At 54.4% G+C, this 17,911-nt stretch overlaps 1 protein-coding gene across 2 annotated transcripts; it reads left to right on the plus strand.

Moving 5' to 3' along the window:
* The first annotated feature begins 2,082 nt into the window (after window positions 1-2,082).
* GSS (glutathione synthetase) lies at window positions 2,083-17,195 on the plus strand. Of its 2 annotated transcripts, none has more exons than XM_075901487.2 (12): window positions 2,083-2,347; window positions 3,994-4,139; window positions 6,274-6,349; window positions 7,049-7,188; window positions 7,755-7,871; window positions 8,354-8,434; window positions 10,524-10,601; window positions 12,715-12,781; window positions 13,370-13,564; window positions 13,834-13,915; window positions 14,504-14,693; window positions 16,164-17,195. In XM_075901487.2, the coding sequence occupies exons 1-12, from the start codon at window positions 2,210-2,212 to the stop codon at window positions 16,285-16,287; spliced, it is 1,434 nt and encodes a 477-aa protein (XP_075757602.2). In that variant the 5' UTR covers window positions 2,083-2,209; the 3' UTR covers window positions 16,288-17,195. The 2 variants fall into 2 exon arrangements, with proteins under 2 accessions (XP_075757602.2, XP_025037228.3); XM_025181443.3 differs by lacking the exon at window positions 2,083-2,347 and adding an exon at window positions 2,957-3,394.
* Window positions 17,196-17,911: the final 716 nt, after the last annotated feature.

Raw genomic sequence — 17,911 nt, forward strand, 5'->3', positions numbered from 1 at the left:
TCAGCTGAGATAAAGGAGTAGCAGACACCACTGATTTGCTCAGCTTAAAGTATCTTCTCTATGCACAAGCACTGTACATCACTCCGGAGCCCATCTTGACTACTTGCGGTCAGGTGTGGAGTCCTTGCCATTAAAAACAGGGATAAATGACACCATCAACACATTCGAACTGCTAGTGTAATGACTAGTCTATGTTTTACTTCAAGGCACAAATTTGGATTTCTTGTAACCTCAAAGCATCACAATAATCACCAACCCTAAATGCATGCACCATACAGGTATGATAGAGAGGTAAAAGCAGTAGTGACATTTCTAGTCAACATTATCATCACAGTCCTTATTCTCTTGCTATGTATATAGCTCTGTGCAGGGGAAACGCTGACAGCAGACACAGCTCATTTTCTCAAGTATTTTTCATGGTGAATTGGTTCTAGATGTTTTTTAGGCTTTTCAAATGCTGCATAAGAGAATCTGCACGGGCAGAGCGACAGTCTTCCCCACATTTCAGTGATAGCCCAGCATCACAAGAAGTATCTGGAGACTTCTTGAAGTATCACTGTCTACTGAATGAAAGACAGTATTTCCATCAACGGTCTCTATGTGATTATATTGTCTCCTTCATGGATGAGATTTCCATCTGCATGTAGCGGTACAATTCCATTTGGGATGGACACATCTCCCTGGAGTCTTTCTACTTCAGTTTTTGCAGCACTCATGATGAATTGCCTTCATTCATCATAACTGATCAAATCAGTGAAGGAATAGCCTGTCACGGTGTAGTTCTGCAGCAAGTCTTTTGTGCAGTGTTAAATCTATATGGTCTGTAACTGAGGGCATCTTATCTGAATGTCTTCTAAACGATTATACTCATTGCTGGGACCTGCATCCACTGGGGCAGAAAGGTAGATGACATCTCTAAACTACAATCAGCTGGCGCCGGATAATATTCTGGGGCTTTCCTTTTGGCTATTTCAGACTGAAGGACTGAAGCGGTATAATACAAAACCCTTTGAACATTTGAAAGACGTTCATCAGGCTCGCTCATCAGAAAAGCATCCACCAAATATTTGGATGACTTACATTCCTGCTTCAGATTACTAGCAGCTTGGACAGCATTGGCGCTTTATAGCACAGATGTAGATTTGCCTACCCTGTGCTGTGCATGGAAATTGAAGAACCATCAACACTACCAGCACTTTTCATTTTGTACAAGTGAACAGGCCCGTGTTAATAATCTACATGTAACTTAGACGTTAGCATTAGAATTGCCATTGTTGTTTAGTGAACTCTTTGACTGAAGCCCAGTATAAACACCCTTAACACTAAACCTGCCCTGTGCACACATGGCGCTGAATTAGAGGCTAGTATTGCGCTGAATTAGAGGCTAGTATTGCGCTGAATTAGAGGCTAGTATTGCGCTGAATTAGAGGCTAGTATTGCGCGCACAGGCAATTACAAATTCAAGCTTTCTACCAGGCAGACTACACGCTGCATTGCAGACACCAAAGCGTACCAGCGGGACAGCTCTGCTTAGGGAATTCACATCCACTTCTATCCACCCGCTATGCGGCACAAACAGCGGCCATGCAATGGGTGCTGCCGGGGCACAGCCCGGGGGAGGCACATTGCAGCGGAAGCGGGAGAAACATCCGCACCACGCTCGAGATGGGCACGTGCCAGTCTTGCCACATGCAAACAGCGGACTCAGCCCCGCCTGCCCTGTGCGGAGCCAGCCCGCGGGCGGGGACACGCGCCCCTAGCGCGGGGCTCCGGGCTCCCACGTGCGGCACTGGCCGCTCTGCCCACAGCCCCGCCCCGCCCCGCGCCGGACCAGCCCGATACGCGCCACGGCGCCCCCTGCAGGCCGGCTCGGCACCACGGCCCGGCCCCGCGCAGGCGCACTGCCTGGCCGGCCGAGCGCCCCGCGGAACGAGGCGGAGCTTCCTTACACCGCGGCTTCCTGCCCCGTGACCGCTCTCCGGCCAATCGCGGGGGATGGCGCGCGCTCCCTGCCGCGTGGGGCGCTGATAGGCTGTCGGCGTGCCCAATCCGAGAGGGGCGGAGCCGGAACCGGAACCGCAACCGCAACCGCAACCGCAACGGCGCCGGGCCAGGTAGGGGGCCTGCTCGGGAGCCGCCGCTGCGAAGCGCTTGGCTGCGGGGCCCGGCAGCGCCCCCTGTGGGCGGGAAGCAGCCCCCCCCCCCCCCGATGGCCGCCCGGCCCGCGCTGTGGCGCGACGTGCTGCTCGACGAGCGCCTGGTGCGGGACGTGGCCCCGGCGGCCGTGGACGCGGCGCTGCTGGGAGGCGTCCTCATGCGGACCCGCGAGGCGGCCGGCGCGTCCGACGTGAGTCCGGGGCGGGCCGGGGCTGTGCGCTCCCCTCGGGCGGGGGGGGCCGGGGCTGTGCGCTCCCCTCGGGCGGGGGGGCCCGGGGGGGCGGGGCTGTGCGCTCCCCTCGGGCGGGGGGGCCCGGGGGGGCGGGGCTGTGCGCTCCCCTCGGGCGGGGGGGGCCGGGGCCGGGGCTGTGCGCTCCCCTCGGGCGGGGGGGGCCGGGGCCGGGGCTGTGCGCTCCCCTCGGGCGGGGGGGGGCCCGGGCTGTGCGCTCCCCTCGGGCGGGGGGGGGCCCGGGGGGCCGGGGCTGTGCGCTCTCCTCGGGCGGGGGGGGGCCCGGGGGGCCGGGGCTGTGCGCTCCCCTCGGGCGGGGGGGGGCCCGGGGGGCCGGGGCTGTGCGCTCCCCTCGGGCGGGGGGGGGCCCGGGGGGCCGGGGCTGTGCGCTCCCCTCGGGCGGGGGGGGGCCCGGGGGGCCGGGGCTGTGCGCTCCCCTCGGGCGGGGGGGGGCCCGGGGGGCCGGGGCTGTGCGCTCTCCTCGGGCGGGGGGGGCCGGGGGGGCGGGGCTGTGCGCTCCCCTCGGGCGGGGGGGGCCGGGGCTGTGCGCTCCCCGCGGGCGGGGGGGTGAGGAACATGCCGTCTCTGTCGCGCAGAGCCCCCTGTGCAGTTCCAGACGGGCTGTCAGCGAGCGGGCCTGCTGCTCAGGGGCCTCCCACTGCCCCCCTAACGGAACAGGGTTAAAAGACGGTGTCGCCGGGAATGGCTTGGACTGAAATCCGGGACACCCGCTCTGCTGGGAGGCGTTTTCCTTGGTGTCTCTCCTGCAACTTGCCCGAGGGGAGCTGGTGTTACAGCTCTCAGCAGGGTCTGTCGGACCAGAACTGCTTATAGACCTGATCCACCAGCAGCCCGGGAGGGCGAGGGACTGAAGGTGTATTGGCTGAAGGCTAACGAGTTGCCTGCATCCATGAGCAGACTGGAAGAAGACTGAAGATGACCAACAGTGATGCCGTGGAGCACAAAGATCAGCCTGTGCCTAGGGAATTCTAGGATTTGATGCGGAGGGTAGGGAAGGCAGTGCTGCAGAGCAGATGTACACGGTGGCCCCAGGGGGTTTTGACCCCCACACACAGCTCTGACGAACAAGGAGAACAACTTTTGTCTTGTATAAAATTGCTGTTTTCAAAGTGGCTTATGCCTGAGTTGGGGGTCTAGTGAAGAAGCGTGTGGTGTCCGGAACTTGCAGGGACTAGAGCTGAGTAGTGAAAGTGAGACCCTCAGAGATAAATTTCAGAACGGCATATGCTAGAAAATTAATTCCCTGAACTAAATCTGAAGACAGCATTCTGTCAGTAGCGTGAGAACAGAGATTGTATGCAACTGTCACTGTGGAGCTGCTATTGAAATCTGACCCAAATGCCATTATATTAAGTTTGTGAAGTGAAGCACTCAAAAACTAGAAAGGCCAAAGTCCAGGCCAGTGCACCTAGTGGCCTATCAAGGAAAAGTCTGTTCAAGGACAAAGGAAGTAAGGATCTAGTCTAGAGCATGTCTGCTTTTAAATTGGGACTAACTCAGTACAAATTGAGAGAGTCAGGGGGCTTCAGCCCAGTCTGTTAGGGGAAGAGAATGGCTGACTTCCTTTGTTGGACCCTTCTCCGCAGGTGGTGAACTATGCTCCCTTGACACTGCTCCCCTCTGCAGTCCCAAGCACCCTCTTTGAGCAAGCCTATGCTGTTCAGCAAGATTTTAACCTACTTGTGGATGCTGTTAGCCAGAACGTGGGATTCCTGGAACGTGCTCTTGCTAGGTATTTATGGTCTAGATATATTAACTATACAGATACTTTAATGTATTTATATTCTTTTTAGGGTTGCCCTCTTTCCCGACCAGACACCATTCATGGTAATGGCATCTGGGCTGCCCATTTGGGGAAGCTGGCAACCCTAGTTCTGCTGCTCTTAATCTTAGTCTGTTTTTGCTCTTAATTCTTGAATTGCCCTCGGTCACCTCCACTGATCATTTACGCACATCCCTCAAGTTCTGCAGGTTTAGGCAGACGTTTAAATGCCCCACTTCTGCTACCACTTACTCTCTGTCTGCCAAACTGGTCATGGAACCAGTAGCTCCTTTTCTCCACTGACACTTCATAACGTGGTTGCCAGTAGTCCATAAGTAGTTAGGTGTATCAGACGCTACATTGCAATTTACATTAGTAGTTTTGTTAGTTGTTTTCATTAAGATTTTTGGGTCTGGTTAAGCCTTGCAAAAGATGACTGATCCATAGGGGGACTGGGAATGGCTTCACTTGCCTCAGTGTGTGCCCCACCTCAGATGGCCTTACAGAGTTTATCCTACCACCAGGGAGCCTGCTTGGCATTTAAATTCAGTATTAACCAGACTCTGAGCTCTTGGGATCTTGCTCTTTGTAGTACTACTTGCTGAAGGTTTTGTTGCTGGCTGCCAGGAGGGTCTGAGAGTTGTAGGTTTGTACTGTCAGCCTACCTAGGGAAATATTCGGCAAAGACAAGATACCTGAGCCTTGCCCCAAATTTTGGACCAAAATCCTATCCCATCTGTCGCTGTCCCTATCAGTCTAGTAATGCTGGGGTACTGAGGTGCATCTGGTATGGTCAAAGAGCTGTGATGATAATGGAGACAGGAATAAACTTGTGACCCTTGTGGGGGAGGCAAAGGACTAAAGGTTGAGCCATCTAACTGCAGAGCTGTGTAAGTGGACATTTGATGGAGAAGACGTGCACACCCCACCTTGGCAGCTGCTACTTGTGGCTGCCTGGCTGGACTAGGGATGTTGGCAGCTAGTGGACTAACCATTAAGCAGGAACTTATTGGTTAGCGCTGTCGAGTAGTCACTTCCCTCCCCCTCCTCCTCCTCCCCCAGCTGCCGCTCTGCATTTGAGAGCACAGGGCAGCCGACTCACTGAGATGCTGGGTCCGTCCCTGCTTCGCGGGTCTCTCATCACTCAGCATACACCCTCTCCCCTCCCAGTTGCCGCTCTGCACTGTACAGCACAGGGAAGTCTTCTATTAAGAGACCCCTGGAGCAGAGACAACCCAGTGTCTCTGATCCCGAGGCCAGACCCGTGATTCCTGTGGCTCTAGGCCTGGGGAGGTGGGAGCAGTGTATTATGTAAACATCTTACTGCTAGTAATTTAGTCCGGTTGTTTGTGCCAGAGCCCTTTCTAGAAGGATTACGCAGTGGTGAGTATAGTGATGTGCAGCATGGCCAGCCAGTAAACTACCAACAGGTGAAGTTGGTGGTGGTGGTCCCCATAATTTGCCCTGTGGATTAGTATGCCAGGCCCTGATGGGGGTGGGAGGACTTTGATTTTATCTCTGCTGCCTTTCTCTATCAGATGTTTGACTTCTCCTCCTTCGCAGAGATTCCCGTTGGCAGTTGCAGGGGGAGAGTGAGGGAGGGAGAGCTCTGCGGTATGGGCACAGGTCAACTGCAGCTTTAAACTAGTGTGAATGGTGGCTTCTCTGTAAGGTGACATCTTCAGACCCTGCTCTGAGGGCGCGAGTAACTCAGCCAGAGGTTAGGGCCGTTACAGGAGCAGATGGGTGAGGCTTGGGGCCGGTGAGGTGCAGGAGAGCAGACTAGATGATCCCGATGGTCCCTTCTGTCCTTAAACTGTGAGTCTGTGAACCTTCTTATTAGGGGGCCTACAGCTGAGCGCTGTGGATACGGGTTTTCTCGCCTCTTGCAGTGGTTGCCTTGTGCACAGGGCTACATTGCAGATGCCCTAGGTGAGACTTTAGCTTGGTGCCCAAGAGCATGGCTGGGCCACAGCCCAGTGCATTGTGCTGAGTGACCCCATAGCTTCCACGATGGACTAGGCTTCCTGGGGCAAGGGATTGATTTGTTGTCTCTCCCCCTTCCGGCAAGGCCCAGTGATTGCTGTGCTCTCTTTTTCTCTAGCACCATCAGGGCAGATGACTTCACAGCGCAACTCTTTAAAATCTACACGCAAGTGCTGAAAGAAGGGCTGGCGCAGGTATCCCAGAGGGAGTCTTCTCCGTCCTCCCCTCCTTTCTTTCCTAAGGGAAGTTTGGGGGCTGGTAATTTGACAGCGCTCTCAAATTGTTGGAGGAGGGGTGGTTCTGAACTGTTCAGTTACTCTAGGTTATGGTATCTTGGCCACTTACACCATAAGAGTAAATTGTCTCATTCAGGAGACCATTCAGCAAACATGCCTCTAAGTATTCTTGCTGGGTATTGCTGGAAACAGCCTTTAGCCGTGTCTGAGCGCGCCACTTGTGTTGGCTCTGAAAGTCTCCAAAGAGCTTTGTGATGAGTGGCCTGGGGTGTGCAGGAGGCAGACTCGATGCTGCGGATAGCCCTTCTGCGTAGCTGCATCACTCTGGACGCCTTCCCCCACACTCTTGCACTGCAGTTGCATCTGTTACCTTCTCCTGCCATGAGATGTATGCCAAGGGCTTCAGCTGGGGTCTTTCCAAATAATTGCAGGAAATTGAAGGACCCAACCTACAGTCTTTGCCCTGCCAAAACTCCCCTTGACACCAGCAGGGGGTTATTGGACCTGAGCGAAGGTTGCTGGAACCATCCTGAAAAGGGGCTGTTAAGTGACTTTGTCAAAGTGGCCTGTGGAAAGCAAAGGCCCCTGCTCTGCTGGTCAGAGGTGGAGGTGGGGATCTCTGTGTGCTATTTTTTTTTTTTTCCCCCTCTTGTTCAGACCGTCTTCTTGGGAATAAACCGCTCTGATTACATGATTGACCATGGTGCAGATGGCACTCCAGCACTGAAGCAAATTGAAATAAACACCATTGCTGCCAGCTTCGGAGGCCTTACCTCGAGAACCACAGCTGTGCATCGGTACGGGAACCTCCTTGAGACGAAAGCCAGCGCAGGACCCGTAGCCAGTGAGGAGGGTTCAGCAAACCATCACTGCACGTTTTCTGTCTCTGCCGCTGTATGGCTCTCTGCACTCGCGGCTTCTTGCACGAGAAATATGCAAGTGAGGCGAAGCGTGGAATATCACTGAGCTGCCATTTTTGCAGAAGAGGCTCTTGCTCCAGAAGGAGTGGTCTAGACTGCCCCCTCTTGCGCAAGAAAACCCCTCTTGGGCAATGCTGTTATTCCTGAAAATAATCAGGGTAGCAGCCTTGCGCAAGAGGGGGCAGTGTAGACGCTCCTTCTGGAGCAAGAGCCTCTTCTGCAAAAATGGCAGCTCATTAGGTATGCAAATGAGGCTCAGTGATACTCCATGCTTTGCCTCATTTGCATATTTCTCGCGCAAGAAGCCGCGAGTGTAGGCCTAGCCAATGCGCCCTGTTGTAACCTCTGAATCGCCACAAGCTCTCTGAGTTCTGTCTTACAAATCCTAGGTCAGCGCAGATCATCATGTGATTTTTTTTTTTCGTATTTCTCTTGCATCACAGGCACGTATTGAATGTTTTGGGGAAGTCCAAGGAGGCGTCGAAGTTACTGGACAATAATCCATCCAAGGGGATTGCCGCAGGCATTGGGAGAGCTTGGGAGCTCTATGGCTCAGCCAGGTGAGGGAGAAGTGGCCTGTGGGTGGGACGATGTCAGATGAGCACATGGTTATTTCTCTTTTCCAAGGGGTCTCTGGAATACTTTTTTAAACTGAGTACTGCTCTCCTTCCCCTCCCATCCCAGGGAAAGGAGATCTTCAGGGTCCCTGGGTTGGCCATATGCCGCTTTCTTTAGAATCACAGTATCCAGCTGCTCCCAAAAGGTGGGGAAGACTTGTACCTCTAGAAATGTTTTTGTAGCCATTCTGGAATTTTCCTGTTTCTTCCCCTAGTGCTCCTGCCCAGAGCTGCTTTTTAGTAAGATCATGACACTGCCCTTTAGAAGTGGACTGGGTACTGGAAAACATCAGTTGGAAAGCATTGCAAGAAACGTACCACCAAAGTGAATTTAAAAGATGAAATCTTTTAGCTAGAGGCCTGTGGTTCTGGGTGGGGTCTGTCTGTTTCAGACTCTGAAGCAGATCTTGGGATGTATGTTTCAGAGCTGTGGTGATGTTCCTGGTTGAAGACACCCAAAGGAATATTTTTGACCAACGCTGCATAGAAAATGAGCTGTGGACCAGGTAACTGCTTATCATTTTAGGATGAAACAACTTGTTTAATCCCACTTTACCAGGAGCCAGCTCATACAACTAATTTATTTAAAAAAAAAAAAAAACCCTTTCCTCTCTTTGTTGGGAGTGTCTTCGAGCAGTGTTTCTCAACCTTTTTTTATAAAGTACCCCCTTTAAAAAAATAAAATAAAATAAATTGTAAGTACCCCCCAGTTCCTACAGTTTTCAGACACAGAATTTTTTTCTACTATTACAACACATTTGTTTAAACAACTTAATTGTAGCTGGGCAGGCGATGACACTTTTGGGTGTAAAAAGTACAAAAATAATAAAGCTGTGACGGACCAGGCCGTGTCTGGGCACAGCTGAGGGCGTCCGCTCAGGGCGAATTACTCGAATCCGGGGCTTCTTACAGCCCCCGACTGGCGACCTTTCCACGCAGGCCACAAACCAGTCCCACAGAGCGCTTCAGCTGCCTGCCTGAAGCCTCCCGAGCAAAACCCCTCCGACACTCCAGCAATATCCGTGCCCCAGATGGCCCCGGGCCTCATACACAGATGGGGGGTCCTAGCACCCAATCCCACCTACCCCGAACAAGTCCTGTCCGGTTCCAAGAAACCAGCCACAGATCCCTGGTCAATTTACCCTCTGGACCTTACCCACAAATCACGCTGGGCCAATCCTTTAGAATCTATATCTGAAGGTTTATTATTACAATAAAGAAAAGCCTGAGAGTGAGGTTGTTAAAGTATCATACGTTACATGCACCGAACCTCTCAGTTCTCGATGCAGGCGCTAGCAGAGATGTTGCAGCTGCTGGTTTAAAAGTTCTTATTGCACATCCTAAGATCAGGATGGGTTCACAGGTCTTCCGGGCTCTTCAATCCCTGCAGTGCTGCCTCTGGGATGAAGTGCTGAGCTGAGAACAAAATGGCATCGACCACATGGCTTCTTTATACTCCTTCCTGGCCTCTTCTGGTATGCAGCAGGTCACTTGGTCCTCAGCCTCTCTGTGTTCCCTGCTGGCTGCTCTCAGGACAGCCCCCATTCTTTGGGTGTGTCTTTGGCCCATTGAGAACCATTGTTCCACAGGTAATTAGCATGTCCACAGGCTCCACAGGCTCTGCCCTGCCCAATGCTTAACCACATGCAGGGAAATCTTCAGTTTCCACACAGATTACAGATCTACACACACAGACATTATATACTCACATAAACAGTGTACACAGGATCAGAAAACAACAAGCTCCCATTCAATCCCCCACATGGCTCCCTTTCATACAGATTTCTGGGGCCAACACCCCCACCTAGGGGTGCAGCAGCGATCTGGCTGCTTCCCTCCAATTCGGTAATGTGACAAAAGCGCTGTAAAACTTAAAACAAATTCAGTTTTCTCCAAGTTTCAGTTGTGTTGACGCACCCCCAGACTTCTCTCAAGTACCCCTAAGGGTACTGGGACCCCGGGTTGAGAAACACTCTTAGATTAACAATGAGCATGTAAAACTTGAGAGTGCGTTTAAGAACTTGTCAGGGTTACTTGGCATTTCAGTCTGGGCAATAGACAGGCACTTGGCCTCTGAGGACAGAGTAACCCTGCCGCTCGCGGGCCGTTCTGTATTGGAGCAGTGCTGTTGTGCTGGGGGGTATTTGGTTGTACGCTGCTTCCCCTTTTATCCTGCCCCTGCTTTCAGATCCACATTGAGCGCTAAGCCTGTCACAATTCTTTATCCTCCTAGTGGCTTCTCAAAGGAACCTGCTACCGTTACATTGGTGTGAAAACCTAGGGACAGGTCTTCTGCTCTTTGGGCTGCTTTGTGCTAAGAATGTTACTAAGACGGGCAGGCGTGATGGTGACAGTCTAGTTATGGAAAGGGGGACGCATGATTATGGACCAGCTACAGACCTTGTTAATGGCCTGGCCTGCCCTAGCCAGTCTGCGGAAGATCTGTTAGTGAAGCGACCTTGGAAAGAAGAGGGGCCGGGAAGCCTTACCCGTTTCCTCTGGGGGCTAAAGCCATTGGGGGTGGACGTTCCACTCACGAGCTCGCTTGCAGATATAGCTTTTTGCCAAGGTCAGTGACTCACTCCTCTCTTAAAGGAATATCCGGGTGATCCGGAGACGGTTTCAAGAGGTGTTTGAAAAGGCGTCTTTGGATAAGGACAGGAGATTGTACATGTAAGTACTTGCCAAGGCCCGGCCACAACGTTCTGCTGTGTTCTTAGGGCATTGGGCTCACACCTGTGTCCAGACTGGCCAAGGTGGATCTCTGACAGGCTTGTTACATCACTCATAAATGGCAATTTTCAGTCCAAATTGGCGGCATAACCCTCTCTTCAGTCGACTTCACGCTTTTATCCTCTTCAGTAAGAAAACTCACTGGCACTGCAATAGTTCTAGCAGTGTTTCTGTGTTGGGTTTGTGTGGGGGGAGCATATATAAACTAGTCCATATAAAGACCTACGTTCCCGCTTCCAAACCAGAGCCCTGAGGCCCCATGGGGATGGTGGTTTCCTTTGTGGGTATGTAAACAGCTTAGCTATTCTAGAGCAGTTTTTTCTCAAGCTTTTTGATACCAGGGACTGACTTGCTGCTGCCTTACACTGTGTCTGGCAGGTCTCCGTGACCAGCGCCAGTCCACTGACTGGTTGTTGGGGAACGCTGCCCTGAAGAGCACTCGTTTGCTTACAGGCAGTGTGACGCGCTTTACGTTTCCAGGAGAAATATCAGGAGAACGTTATTGCATAGCTATTGGTACCATCATAAGTAGCACTGGTTCCTTCCTGCGCTCAGCTTTTGTAACGGCCAGCTCATTTGCTAGTTGGTGACGATCTCGCTGTTTCTGTCTCAATCTTCGGTCTCCTTGAGTCCTGACATAGGTCAGACTGCTGAAATCCTAGTGTGACCGTCGCAAAATCCAAATACGTGCTGCTTATTGGTTCTGGGTGGGTCCTGAGCGTGCTGCCCAGCCGTGAAAGGGGCGAGTCCTGTCCCAAAGCTACTTACGCGGTTACATTTGCTCTTCTCCAGCTTCCCATTTGAAGTTTCTACAGCAATGCGCTCCCTCCTCCCCCCCCCCCCCCAGTTTAGTCAGAGCTCCTGTCACACTGTGTATTCCTGCAGGAATTCCTCCTTTCGGACTGACTTTGTTAGTCATTCTTGGGAGATGACCAGCCTCTCCAGCTGCTCCTCACTGAGCAGACAGAGCTGCTCTTGTGCTAGCTGCTGGAGCAGAGAGTGGCTGTGTGAAAATCCCCTGCATTATTGAGCTCTCAGAGTTGCTCCCATCTGAGACTTAATGGCAAGTCTGGCGAATGGGTTGAGTGACTTGTGAAGTGACGCCTCGTGCTGGACAGCAGTTTCTCCACCTGTGGTCCATGTGTTGGCTAGTGCTCCGCCGAGAGCAGGCAAGTCACGTGCTGCCTCCCTCGTCCAGCTGCCGGGGTTGCATCCAGGCTCCTCTGCAAAGAGAAATCTGGGTGCCCATGGAAACGGAGAGGACAGTCATCTCTGTCCTCTCTCCCCTGGAGCGGCAGATGGAGCCAGAGGGATCAGGGTGACGGGACGAGGCAGAGCCCCTAGAGAGAAGAAAAGGAGAGCGTGTCCAAGGACCAGAGGGAGAGGGGGGACCAGACTGTGGGCGTGGTGTTTGGCTTTGATGCAGTGTGCAGGGTGAATTGTACAGGAGGGCTCTCTGATGAGCATAACGGTTGCTTCTGACTTTAAAACACATGGATTTACACTAGAGAAGGGAAGCAGCCAGCAGAGACGAGCGGGCAGGAGAGCCGAGCATTGGTGAGACATCCAGAGGAGACAGTGGCTGAAATCTTGGGCCTGCTAAAGTCCAGGGGCGTTTGCCATTACTTCCCCCCGCTTGTGGCCGGGAGCAGGAGGCTGCCATTAAATGTAGCACAGAATACATCAGTGCTTTCCTGCTTGCGCTTCTCCATAGAAGCAGTTGCTGGAATTGCTGCAGGGATGTTGTGCAACAACTAGGAGGGGAGATGGTCTGTGCACAGACCGGAGGGACTCTTAAAAAGCTGCATAATTGCTGCCCTAGGAGGAGTTTGTTCTGAATGTTCCATTTCTCAAATCGCTGATATTTTAATGCGTCCCAGAGGCTCCTAGCGACTCTTCGGTGAAAAGCCTCGCATCCGTGCGATACGCTGCGAGCTACGCACGAGCATAGCAATGTCTGTGCGCCTCCTTCACTGCCACTTGCTTTCAGGCCCCCATGTTACAGCCTGAGGGCTGATGGAGGCTGGATTGATATTGCTGGTCTTTGCTCTAGGGAAGGCCAAGAGGTTGCAGTGGTGTATTACCGAGAAGGCTATGTGCCACAGAACTATAACAAACAGGTGGGTACCGGCTGCTTTTAATTAACTTCACTTTGTATTTGTTTTGTATCCTGAATGGAATCGCTCATCTGTAAATTACCTTGGGAATCCCCTAATTATCTGAGCTTCCGTGCACCCCTGGCATTTGGCTATTGCAGGGGTGAGGAATATCTGGGCATGGGAACAGATTTCTTCTCGAGTTTCTCGCTGCTCATTGTCATGTTTATAGAAGCAGTTGAATGCCTTTACTAAGCTGAAGCCGACCCGTTGGCTAGGAATGTATAGGGCTGTCCCTCTGTCTAGCGGTAGTGCCTGGCCTGGAGAAATGCATTAGGACCGCTTCGGAAAAGTCCCTAGACTGAAATGGATTGTTTAGGGCACTTCCAGAGCTTCCACCTCGATCACCATTAGCAACGCTGAGCTGTCCGTCCAGTGGAGAATAACCAGGTTGACGTGCTGCTTGTCGGTAGCAGCAAGGGACCCCCCTGGCTTTGGTCTGCATGCCTTCCGTGTGGGCCTTTCCTGCCCGCTGAGCCTGCATGCCGATGGCTAGCTCCAGGAAGTGGAGTGCACCCGGGACCAAGTGACTCTTGTTCTGTCTCCCCTTAGAACTGGGAGGCGCGGTTGTTGATGGAAAGGTCCAAAGCGGTGAAGTGTCCTGACATCGCTACCCAGCTTGTTGGGACCAAGAAAGTGCAGCAGGAGCTGAGCCAGCCAGGAGCCTTGGAGAGCTTGCTGCCCGACCGGCCTGAGGCAGTTGCTCGGTTAAGAGCGACCTTTACTGGCCTCTATTCCCTGGATATGGTAAGTAGGCTCGTGTGTGCGATGCGTGAAGCAGCACTTTGTTCCGCCTGCTTGGGTTTGATTGTGCGAGCTGTCAGTCACTCTGCCGCCCAGGACGCAGGGTGACAGCCGCTGGGAACTCTCAACCCCGCGTCCCCTCCAAGGCTTTGAGCCTCCCTTTCTGGCCTCTTCCGCGAGCTGTGCTCTCTCTGCTCCCCTCCAGAGCGCAGCCAGCTGGCTGCGTGTCCCGAGGCACAGGAATACGGATCGTGCTCTCTCTCTCCCACTAGGGCGAAGAAGGTGACAGGATGGTTGCTATGGCCATTGCTGACCCGGAGCGCTTCGTGCTGAAGCCTCAGCGGGAAGGAGGAGGTATTCAGCTTCCCTGAGGTGGGGCCTGTGAGCTACAGAGCCCAGCAGCCTTTGCCTTTCTCTCGGACGTTTGCTTTGTATGGTCATTGCAGTGCCTGGGCCTTAGGGCACCATAGCGGGCCCTTTCCCAGCTGTGGCACTAGGTGACTTAAGGCCCTCTTAGCCCCTGTGTGAGCATCGTCTGTGCTGCCCAGGCAGAACCGGCATCTTCCTCTTGCCAGCACCCCGTGTTGGCTTGTCAGGGTTTTTGTTTTCCTGCCGATGTAATATGATGAGGCTTGTCATGCTGACCTGTCGGTGCAGGCTGCTCCGTGGCCATGAAGCTGGCCAGCGGCAGAGCGAGCGTATCAACCCATGCCCCCCCCCCCCCAACAGTGCTGCTGATTGTACTTGTCCCTCAGCGCTCACCCCCCACACACCAGGACCCAGATCAACAAAGCCAGGCCCATAACATGGAATCTGAAATTCCCTGGGGAGCCAGTGCGGATCCTTCCAGCAGGGTGACTGCAGACTGTGTTGCTGGGGGGCCATTTGAGTTTCTTCAGGGCCATCTGTGACTTGCTGAAATGTACGATTGTGTGTTCTCAGGGAACAACCTCTATGGGGAAGAGCTCAAGCAACTTCTGGAGAAGATCAAAGACAGCCCCGAGAGGACCTCCTATATCCTAATGGATAAGATCACACCTCGGCCCTCGCTGAACTGCTTGCTCAGGGCTCACAGCCCCCTGGAAATCTCCAGCTGTATCTCTGAGCTGGGGGTGTTTGGTGTCTACATCAGGTGAGGAGTCGGCTCTTTGCAATAGTGCTGTGCCCAGCTCTCAGCCCTCCCCTGGGTTCTGGTGAATTCACACCGCTCTGGGAGGCTGCATTCCAGTGCAGCCGCCAGGTGAGTGTGCGGACGTGAGAGTGCATAACAGAAATGCAGCTGTTAGCCACTCACAGGCGAGGTTGGGTCTGTGTAGTGCACGGCTACGTCAGTGGCACACCTGCACTCTGCTAGGGCCGGCCCATCGTGCTTCAGCCTACGGCTAACTCCTGCCGCTCGCTGCGGCCCTGCCGCCTGAAGTAGAAAGGTTAGTGAGCCGGGGCAGTCTGCGAGCCTGGGGCTGCAGAGATAAGGCTGGCGATGGCAGGTCTCCACGAACCCTGCGCCGCTCAGTTCTGCAGCGGCTTCGAAGCTATTCCCGGCCAGGGGGTTTCATGGCATGCCCCATGCCCTGAGCAGGACCGCTAAGACCAGTGCTTCTCAGCCAGTGGTACCAGGACCCTTAGGGGTACCTGCGAGGAGTCTGGGGGGGGTACATCCACAACTGAACTTGGGAGAAAACTGAACCTGTCTGTTTTCCAGCACTTTATTCTTTTTGTACTTTTTACACCCAAAAATGTCAGCGCCCGCCTGGCTACGATTAAGTTGTTTGAACAAATGTGTTGCAATGGTAGAAAAATGTTTTGTGTGTGTGAAAACTGTAGGTACTGGGGGTACTTACAGGTTTTTTTTAAAGGGGGTACTTTATTTAAAAAACAAATAGCTTGAGAAACACTGGCTTGGAGCACAGCTTTCCCTGGGCTCCGTGTGTTCCTGCCGTGTCGGCTGCTGCTTTGACTCCCCCCTCCGCCCCCCTTTGGTTAAAGAAAACAGCCCCTCCCCGGGCCCTGAGAAACACGGCCATGCTTTCCAACCCCACGGTGTGTGAGCGGAGTGACAGACCTGTCCCAGCAGCACTCGCAGCCCCGGCGTGCCCCCGTGAGGAAGAGCACACGGCCAGCACGCCTCCAGCAAGGGGCGCTCTTGAAGAAACTGAGAAATGGAACTAGCGCTGTAGGAAGTGTCTCCGTTGTGCAAACATTTGAACGCGGCCGCGGCTTTCGTTTCCTGCCGCGTGTTAAGGCATAAGGCCTGACGAATCTCCTCATGTGCCCCTGGAGTGCTCTGGGTGGGGCCGGGGGCCACTGGCTGTGGGATTGGGCTGGTCTCTGGGTGAAGCAGGGGCAAGCTGACTCAGGGGCAGGGTCCGTTGCTGAGTCACCCAGCACCGAGCAGTCCTGGCCCAGGACTGGAGCTCTGGGCCCTACCCTCGTTCAGGTCTGTTCTCCGCTGAAGAGGCCTCACGGCTGGGTCAGAGCCTGTTTGCACATGTCCCGCCCTGGGCTGTGCGCAAGGGGACCAGGCCCCTCAGCTCAGGGGCAAGGCCCGATGCTGCATCCAGCTTTGCATGCGGCAGCCACTCACCGTACACTTCCATTGCAGGCACGGGACGGACCTGGTTGTGAATAAGCACGTCGGTCACCTCCTGCGCACCAAGGCCGTTGAGCATGCAGATGGCGGCGTGGCGGCTGGGGTGGCCGTACTGGATACCCCCTATCTGGTGTGAAGAGGACAGCTCCCACTGTGCTGCTGGGCAGGGCTGGCATTTCTTTTGGGGATTGTTTGATACATGGCTGCAGTCAGGGCCCCAGGGCGTTCCCCCTCCTGGCCATGGAACGGGCCAGCTCCTTTTATGCCACCCCCTCCCCTTGAAAGACTGGGCTTCTCCACTGGTCTTCTAAATATCACATTCCCTAAGCCACCGCCCCGTCCCCACCCTGCACCGGCAGCCAGCTGTGCATGCCACACTGAAGTGGCCGGAGTCGAGCTGAGGCTCGCCTGGCGATCAGCGCTAGGAGGTGACAGCTGCCTGGATGTGCCTTAAGTGCCTGGTCCAAAGGCTTAAATGTGCCTTGGTTTGAGCTTGTGCTCTTCCACACTCTGCTGCTCAGTGGGTTGCTGCTGCTCAAGGCCAAATCTAGAGCAGCTTGGTTTCACAGAGAGGGAGCATGGATCTAGGAGCAAGGCCTGAGCCCTAAGCCCTCAGCAGGCTGAGTGGAAGTCAGGTCTCCTACCCCCTGCCTGCTTCTGGATTTGGTACATGAGCTTAGCCAAGGCAGCCCTAGCCGTGCTGAAACACTGGCCCTAATGTAAAGCCAGGACTCCCTACCCCTGTGCAGTGTAAAGGCAGCAGGCTAGAATGATCAGCCCAAAGGCCCATCCAGCTGTGTCCTGTCTGCCCACAGTGACCAAACGCAGGTGCCCTAGAGGGAGGGAACCCCCCTGTGAGCCCTCCCCTGGCCCCCATTCCCAGCTTCTGGCGAACAGGCCCGGGGCCATCCCTGCCCAGCCTGGCTAAGAAGCACGGGGGTTTGCTGAAAGCAGCAGGTACAGGGTTGTGGGTGGGTAACGAGCCAGGTCCCAGTGTAATGTAACTTGGCTGGAGCAGTGAATAAAGGAGAAAGGCCTGGTGGCGGCAGGGGAGTCCTGCTTACTGCGCTGAGCCCTTGGTGCGGGGCAGTCGTGTGAGCAGCCAGCCCCTCAGTGGGTCTGGGTCAGGCTGTGGAGGGCTGCTGGCCCAGGGCAGAGTGAGCCTGGGCATCCCACAGCTGGTCTAGTAAGAGCCTGTTGATCCCTTCTCTGCACACACTGGGCCCTGAGTAAAGGGGGTGGGCGTGGCCTATGCCAGGCTGGGGCGGTGCTAGTAGCCTTAGCCCATTTTGAAAACCAAGATTTGCTGTTTGAAGGTGTTGCCCTGGCAATGGTGCAGGGGTCTGGCTCGTGGTAGAAGAGGGCAGGCTGCCTGGGCACCGTGGTACCTTCTGGGACGGCACAGGCTGTTCCAGGGGCCTAACACACTGAGCAGGTTAGGCTAGTTAACAGCTTGACCCAAGCTAATCCAAGAGGGCGCCCCTGAAACACTGCTCCAGCCACATGCTGCAGGGAGAGCCACGGGGGCTCGCTTGCTGCTGGCTCCAGAAGAACGGGGCCTCATGAGGAATGTGGCTGTAGGTAAGCCGGGCTCGTCGCTGCCCTCGCACGCAGGAACGGCTGGGCCCACACGCCACAAGGGGCGATATTGGCTAGTGGGTGGGCTGGTAGCGAGCGAGACAAGCGCTCAGGCACGGCGGGAAACCAGCGCCATGTCACAGCGAAATGGGGGGCCTGAGTTACCACGCGAGGAGGGACCA

The sequence above is a fragment of the Pelodiscus sinensis genome, chromosome 17 (genome assembly GCF_052426305.1).
Source record: "Pelodiscus sinensis isolate ZL-2025 chromosome 17, ASM5242630v1, whole genome shotgun sequence".
Taxonomy (NCBI): Eukaryota; Metazoa; Chordata; order Testudines; family Trionychidae; genus Pelodiscus; species Pelodiscus sinensis.

Bases quoted from the DNA above. Each gene is read 5' to 3' on its own strand.
- GSS (XM_075901487.2), top strand. From the start codon at position 2,210: ATGGCCGCCCGGCCCGCGCTGTGGCGCGACGTGCTGCTCGACGAGCGC. The intron at 8,435-10,523 runs GTAACTGCTTAT...CCTCTCTTAAAG, and splicing joins GAAAATGAGCTGTGGACCAG to GAATATCCGGGTGATCCGGA. The intron at 10,602-12,714 runs GTAAGTACTTGC...TCTTTGCTCTAG, and splicing joins AAGGACAGGAGATTGTACAT to GGAAGGCCAAGAGGTTGCAG.